The following is a 7,973-nucleotide window of genomic DNA, read 5'->3' on the forward strand; positions in this document are numbered from 1 at the left end:
TGACACCAAGACCATTAAAATACCAGTGAATAAGAATATAACATTTAAGTGCAAATTCACCTGCTCAATCCTAACCAAGAGGCACTGTTTATTCAGCTGTTCAACGTTTGGATTCCTGTAGTGTTGGGGTCAGCTGTGCTTGTAGTTAACCCAGAGCCTTTTAATGAGTTTTCTCTGTAGCTAGGCTGCACCAGAGTGTCCAGGTACAGACTTCTCCTCGTCCACTGCTGTCTCAGGTTTCTTTTCAAATATTTTCTGTGAAAAATGCCTGGTAATCAGTACACTAGATGAATGATGGAAAGTACCCCGTGAGACACCGTACATCACCAGCAATTATAAAATACAAACTCTGTTCAGCCAGTTCCTCCCCGCACACTGTAGTGACACTAACTATTTTGTATTACTTTCCTTTAAGATTCGAGATATGTTCACCCATCTGGATATGGACCAGCTGTTGGGACCAGAGTGGGACCTTTACCTTATGACCGTCATTGCGTTGCTTCTGGGAACAGTCATAGCATACAGGCAGCGGCAGCACCAGGACATGCCCGGGCCCCGGCCCCCTGGACCCCGGCCAGCACCGCCCCAGCAGGAGGGGGCAGCACAGTGACAGACACTGTTCCCAGCCTCGGTCGGCCTTTGCTGAGAACACTTGGGTTTGGCTTAGGACTTTGGATCAGTGGCCCCTCCTGGAAGAAGCACCAAAAGCGTGGAATTCTAAAGCTGCTTAGAATCTGATGCCTTTATTTTCAGGGATGAGTAACTCTCACCTAAACTAAGTTGAATGTTTGTCTCAGTGCCATATGGAATAACAGCTCTCCGTGGCTTTCCTCTTTTCTTTTGTTTTCCATTGGAAACAAGAAAGACACTCAAAGTGACGTTCGCTGCATCCAGCTCTCTCTCTCGGGGCCTGCCATTCTGGTGTGCGTAAGTTCTTAAGCCATCTTTGAAGTCTTGTGCATTGGCAGTAAAAACCGATCCGATCGTCCTAAAAAGGAAAGCCCAATTCATTGCAGATTTAACCTTTAAGATATTTGAAAGTCTAAAAACAGAATCGATTTTTTAAGTTACAAGAAAAAAAAAGGGCTTTGGAACTGTGACAACTGAGAAACTTTGGCTAGTCCCGATGCAGTATATGTATTCTGCATATTTGTTATTTTAAAAAGTTTGAGAGGTTTCTTCCTGTTGGTGATTGTCCTACTTTGTACTATACGTCCTATACTTCCCTCCTTCAGAGACTGAGAGGTGTGGTTAATGAATTCTATGTGAACCTCACCTCTTTGAAATGAGAAGTGTGTAAAACTGTGTGACTCCTTGCACTAACATGTGAATCACCCCACCTACGCTCTGTAATGAGCTTGTTCGGAGTATGTGGAGCCTTGACGCTAGAGCCAGAGGACGGACTGACTAAATGGGAGAAGGAAGAACTCTGGGTAATGAGGTACCAAGATCACAGACACTTTCCCAAACGTTGAAGGATTTGTTCCCAGGACTAATTTTAATTTCTGTTTCTTATCACACAAAATTAACAGATCACCCAACATGGGGCATACACGGACTACCCTAACTATACTCAAAGTGTCTGACAGAGAATCCGACATGGATCAGACTACACGGTAGACACAAGCTGGAGCCTGTTCACATAGATCCTTCTCTCTGGCAGTCTGTATCACAGTAGAAAAGCACCTGCCTGCTTAACTTTTGACCTCACCATTGTCCTCCTGCTAGGGTTAGAAAAATCAAGGCTGCTACACTTCAGAGTCATGTGATGAAATACTAAGGGGTGGTAAAACAACAACTAAACTGAGGTCCCATGATCACATAAATGGAAGAATTAAACCGAATTTATATTTCCTTCCACTGTCAAGTGGTGTTCACCAGCCTAAGACTGCATTAGAAAGCAAGCAAGCTTTTTATGCCTCCTGACAGTCTACTTAGAATAAACTGTTTTCCCATAATCACCCATCTTCCAGAAGAGGTGAAGAGTTTGCTACTTGCAGAATTGTAATCCTTGAGTGTTTGAACTTGGAATTGTATTTAGAACTAAATTAATCCAGAATGAACATGGAAGGCTTTACATATAAAATTGTCTACTATTTTTGTGTTTAGATGATTATGGGAAACTATTGAGAAAAGCTTCCTCCTAGATAGTCGCATGTAACTTTACAGAGATTGTCACAGAGAGAACTACACGTGAGAAGGTTAGGAAATGGGAAGTGCGACGGTGGGCGGTTCTGGGGAACCTCAAGGCTTGTAACCCTCGCGTTTTGCGTGCCCTTGATGTAGTGCCGAGCTATCTGCACTGCCTCTTCTCTTCAGAAGTGTAAGTATAATCCATTGGAGCAGCCGCACTTCATTCCGAAGAAGCTATATTGTTTTCTTTGACCTTGAAATTGAGGTGACTGTCAACTTGCATCTTGTTTTTCCTCCACCATCCATCTACTAAATCCTTTAGGAACTCCTTCTTCTTTTTAAATCTCTTTACTTCCCTCTAAGAAATGTTTGCTTAAAGCAGTGTGCACGACCTGAGGCCAGAGGGGAAAGGGCAGCCTTGTTCAAGTTTGTCCCTTGCTTTATCCGCTTTCTTACCAGTCCTAGCTCGGATATCCTTTTCTCAACTTCCTCCCATCTTGTGTTTCACTCTGGGTCATTGGCTACCAGAAGTTTGGAATAGTTTATGTAACATAATTTGTTCTTAAAGACTTTCTTTGCTCCCTTTTTTCTTGTTTTGTTAATGGGACGTTGGTACCTAAGAGGAACTAGGTTAGGCTTTTCTCCTAAAAATAATGCTCAATATTTACCTAATCAAATGGCATCCATTTGAATAAAGTGACAATAACTAAAGCTAGTTAATGTCAGTGACATTAAACTAACTCCAGGATTCAGGAGTTTTAATGTTAGAGTTTAGACTTAACAGAGTGTGGTTTCATTTCTCTCTGGTAGCTCATCTTCCTTGATAGTCTTAGAGTCTTCCTGCCTTGCAACGGGGGATGACAGTAGAATTCTAACTTAAGCCAGTCTTTCCTTGTGCATCTGGGGTGTTGCTTAGCCAGCTGTTTCAGGATCTCGAGTGTGTCGGTGTTGCTGCTGTTCTGTCGGACAAAGGTAGTATTGGTGCTTTTCCTCTCCCTCCCCCAGCTCCTTGTTTGTTTTCGTTTTTGTTTTTGCCTGATGTTGTTGTTTCTGTTTCCTGGGTGAGGCTTCCCTTATTATTAGTCAAATGGCACAGAAAAAAAAGTAAATCAAAGCTTTCCAACTTTGTTATTCAGGACTTAAATCAGACTAACGTGTGAATCATTAATCTTGACAGCTTGAGTATCAAGAGATGCTCTACATAAAAGACTAATTTGTAAGTTTTACCACTATTTTATTTCTATACTGTTGTGAAGCTTTAGAAAAATTTCAGCAGTGTCCTGGTGATGATCCGATGAGTTATTCAGTTGAAGAGCTGGTTCGTGCCTCCAGGAAGCTTAGAGATTTGTTATATATTGGGAATTTGGGCGGCTTTTCATTTCATCTTGCTTTGTTTTCGCTCCCTGCTCTGTTCCCCGTGTTCTTAAAACTGTTATGTTGGAAGTGTGCATGGAGGCCTATGAATGAAAACCACAATTCCTTGTGTGTAGCGTGTTTATTAATGTCTAACTAGACATGCAGAAACTTCCTTTCTGGAAAGGACTGATCCATCACCTGCACATTTCAGAGGAGATGCGTCAGGCCAGCAGCCCTCCACCTGCCAGGGGAGCACGGCTGTCTGTTCCAGTGACGGCTAGCATTTGTTCTGAGAGTCAGTCCGACATACATTACACAGTATTGTGACTAGCAGCATGCATGAAATAACCAGAGCAAAAGAAAACTTCTTCTGTTTTCATACAGATATTTTTCATTGGTCATCACTCTTACATGTAAGTGAAAATAAAAATATCTGGATGCTATATTGTCTTTGGCACTACCTGGTTTTTAAATGATGCAAGTTTCACTAAGAAGGAAAATTTCTCCATTGTTACGGTATTTCGAGAGAGTTTAAAACAGGTAAAAATGTTCTGCATTTTAAAGTGACTATTTGACCCAAGTGAAAATCTGACATTGTGTGCGTGGCAAGGATCTCGTGGTTGTGTGCAGGGAGCCATCTCAGAGAATGCTGGTTTTCCTGTTTGGACAAACAGACTGACTGAGATGCTGATAATGATCAAGGCATAACCACTATAAATATTTAGGAGAGGAAGTTTAAAAAGAAAACTGTAAGCTGGCATTGTGAAGGAACACCATGGTAGACATTTTTTTTGGTAAATTTATTTTGTATTTAATGAAACACAGTATAAAGGGTGGTGAAGTGTAATATAATTGTGTACACAGATCCTGTTAATAGAGAGTTGTACAGATTTGTTTTGTACTGTATCTTGAACCTTGTGAAATAAAGATCCACCTCTGGTTACCCTGGATACTGTAATATACCACCCCACCCCCAACTGCACTTCTTTTTTTTTTTTTTTCTTTTATTCTTTTTTTTAAACTGAATGCTTCCACTTCTTAATGAACCTTTTGAGAAAGAACTTCAGGGAAACATATGTGGTTATTTGAATCCATTTTCTTTTTTCACTTTTAGCACCTGAAATTCAGATTCCTGTAAGTCTAATATTGCCTTAAAAGGACAATATAGATTTTCTAACCAACATCACCATTTTTTAAATATGTATTTTTTTCCTGAATCCATCTGTGATGTGTATAGTATGCATGAGTTATTTTTAACTTAGCCTGATTATAAGGTTTATGTATATAAACTGATAAAACTTATTTAGAACAAGAAGAGAGAGGAAATTATAAAGAAAATACTAAACCAGGCCTGAACTTTATACACAAGACAAATTATAAGTGGGCTATATATTTGGCTCGTCACTCCCCTAATAGCCAGTGCCAAAAGGCACTAGAAGTAAAATATTTCATCTTAGGATATCCTTGGGTTAAAATCACGATGATGCAAGTTGTAACAAGTGGATGCTGATTTTTACTTCTCAGCATATTCAGTCTGCTGGGTAACCATCACTGACCTTAGGCCAAAAAAACAAAGTGAAGGCCAGTGAGGTGGAAGCCCTGTCGCGTCCACAGGCTGGAGCTGGACGTGGCACTTGTTCCCACTCACCGCCTTTGATGCGTCTTGAACATGAAGCGTGTGCCACTCAGTGACAGCGCGACGAGACTCCAGCTCCATCGGGACGCTGACTGGGGTGAATGACAGCAGCTTTCACATTGGCTCATACGGAGAGCGTGTGCATGAGGTATGTGCAAGTTGAATGCTGAAAGTAACTTATGTAACAAACAGTGGGAAGCAGAAGGGAAATTATTTTCTGGGTATCTTCCTCAAACCAAGAAGCAACCACAGAGCTGTAGAATCTGCCAGCTTGACACAAGTACGGCTGGGCCGTGACCTCTGCGTGTTTCTTGTGTCAGTTCTGCCATGACTCTTAAAAACTGTCAGAATGAACAAGCTCATCCTGAAATTCCACCATTCTGGCTAAAAGCTGGCCACTGGTAATGTATTGTTGTTGTTATATTTTGAGCAGAACTGATTTTCCTAAAGAACAAATGATCTCTGGGCTAGTAGGCTGAACTTCGTGTTAAACCCCACGTAATTTTGACTTACAGCAGCTAACTAGAATGAGATGAGTCAACTCACATGGGAATATTTGTGAAATTATTTTTGTCCTTGCTCAGTCCAGTTCCTTTTGCTCCTCACCGTCACCCAGTAGAACTCTATGAATCAGCTTCTCAGGACTGGACCGAATTCCTCCAAAGTCTTGTAGATGGGAGATTGAGGACTCTGGAGGAAGGATTCTGACTTTGAAAATGAAGCTGTCATTGAGCTGTGCATGGGACAAGGTTTAAATATGAACAACAGAAACCTCCTTTTTGGAAACTGATTTATTTCAAGGTGTGAAAGTCAGCTGTGGGTTTCAACATTGGCCCTCTGGGTTTCCCCACACAACCCACAGGCTTACCACAAGGTACCTTTCTTAGGAAAATCTGATTAATTGAATTTGTCTCGCATGGAACAAAGTCTCCTTTTAAAATGGTTGGGGAGTTGGGGGGAGTCGCAAGTGAGGAGCGCAGGGAAGCTTCCAGCGGTTTCCATCCGCACGTGTGTTAGTCGAATGCATTTCGATCTTGCTGATCTGCACGTGTGTGTCCTTTTCATGTCATGCTGTATGGACATACTGGTGGGTCACATGCTACAGAGTGCAGGGACATTGACTTCTGGAGAGAAACGGAGCAGTGTGTCCCTGATAGACGCCCTGTGCAAGGGCCCAATAAAGCTGTGAATAACAGCCTCCATTGTCTCAAAGGCAAGCGCCTGATCATGGCAGAAACCTTGTTTATCTAATTACTGACTGTTATCACTCATGTGAGGCTTAAGAGTGCTTAAAATGTCATAGCTTAAGGGATTCTTGGCGTTCTCAGGTTCCGTTAGGTCTCAGCAAAGAGTAAAGTTGGACAGGGCACTTATGCCTTGGAATAGATAAGAAGAAGGCCCATACACAGGGCTGAAACCATCACTTAACTACAGAAAAACTGAATTGCATTCCATTAAACCTATTGCTGCTGTTTAATTGTGCAAGTGTAAAGAAGGAACTAGAGACAACCTCTACAAGCTGTAGTTGGCTCTTTTTTTTTTTTAAGATTTATTTACTTTTATTGCAAAGTCAGATGTACAGAGAGGAGGAGAGACAGAGAGGAAGATCTTCTGTCTGATGATTCACTCCCCAAGTGACCACAATGGCCAGTACTGCGCCAATCCAAAGCCAGGAGCCAGGAGCTCTTCCAGGTCTCCCACGCTGGTCCAGGGTCCCAACGGCTTTGGGCCATCCTCGACTGCCTTCCCAGGCCACAAGCAGGGAGCTGGATGGGAAGTGGGGCCACCCGGATCAGAACCGGCGCCCATATGGGATCCCAGTGCATTCAAGGCAAGGACCCTGGCCGCTAGGCCACGCCGCTGGGCCCTGTAGTTGGCTCTTGATACACCCAGATGATTCTCCCAGTAACCCTCCAAAGATAAGTGTTCCTTTCCTAGAAGAGGTTAATGATGGTCCCCAGCGCCCCCTGAATGCCCCTGAACTGCAAAGGCCAGTAGGATGAGTGCTGAGAGGGGACGGACGCTCAGAGTACACAGTTATCCGGGGCATGAGACTGTTGGCACGGGGTGGATAGTCCTGGAGGCGTCCCAGATGCCCAGGGGGCTGAACTGCCAAGAATAGCTGACTCCAAACATTTTATACACATAGCTGCCCTGGATGTTAAAGCGACGAGTCTTCAAGTTGAAAACATCAAGCTTCATTTAGTCACTCATGCAATAGCCTTCATTAGTGGCCTACCGTGTTCCAGACACCGAAATGTACCGTGAACCTGAGGTGTGAATGAATCCGAGAAAGGGTTTAAAGAGGAGTGTAAGAATTTCCTCTGGGATCCTCTTCCTCATGAGGCTCGAACACAACATGTGACAGCCACCGACTGCTTCACGTGCGTCAGTGACTTCATGAAATCAGTGCTGTTCGACACATTGCTACTTAACAAAGGGGAACGCAGACCTGGAAAGGCGAAGCTGATCAAGACCATCGATGAAACTCATCACAAAACTGGAACTTAAGCAATGTCTTGACTGTACAAGGTTACTGTCCACTCTCCCATGTCTCCTTCCCATAGTCTTATAAGCCTTATAATTGGGATGTGACCACAGTGGTGAGGAGTCAGGACAGCCATGAAGCAGCCACACTCTACCGGTTACGGGTCACTCTCAGCCACACGTACAGTGGCATGCTGCCGTGGCATGCACGGCTGCTCAGCAGTCCTGAAGATGTGAAATACTGTGCTTCACCGCCTCCGGATGAGTCACATGGCCTGGGGTCTGAGTGGTTTCCACTGGACATGTGCTGGGACCAGAACACCCAGAGAGCTCCTGTTTACTCCCATGTCTGGCAGGTGTA

The 7,973-nt window shown here is 43.4% G+C and overlaps 1 protein-coding gene across 2 annotated transcripts in view; it reads left to right on the forward strand.

The window, feature by feature from the left end:
* SEL1L (SEL1L adaptor subunit of ERAD E3 ubiquitin ligase) overlaps positions 1 to 4,432 on the forward strand; it is a 39,618-nt gene extending 35,186 nt beyond the window's left edge. For both annotated transcript variants that reach the window (XM_040975208.1, XM_040975209.1), the window contains exon 21: positions 416 to 4,432. In XM_040975208.1, coding sequence (XP_040831142.1) covers positions 416 to 610 — 195 coding nt within the window. In that variant the 3' untranslated portion in view covers positions 611 to 4,432. The remainder of the gene's footprint in view (positions 1 to 415) is intronic.
* Positions 4,433 to 7,973: the final 3,541 nt, after the last annotated feature.

This window comes from Ochotona curzoniae, unplaced genomic scaffold (assembly GCF_017591425.1).
Source record: "Ochotona curzoniae isolate NIBS_2020 unplaced genomic scaffold, NIBS_Ocur_1.0 contig_2688, whole genome shotgun sequence".
In the NCBI taxonomy this organism is placed as follows: domain Eukaryota; kingdom Metazoa; phylum Chordata; class Mammalia; order Lagomorpha; family Ochotonidae; genus Ochotona; species Ochotona curzoniae.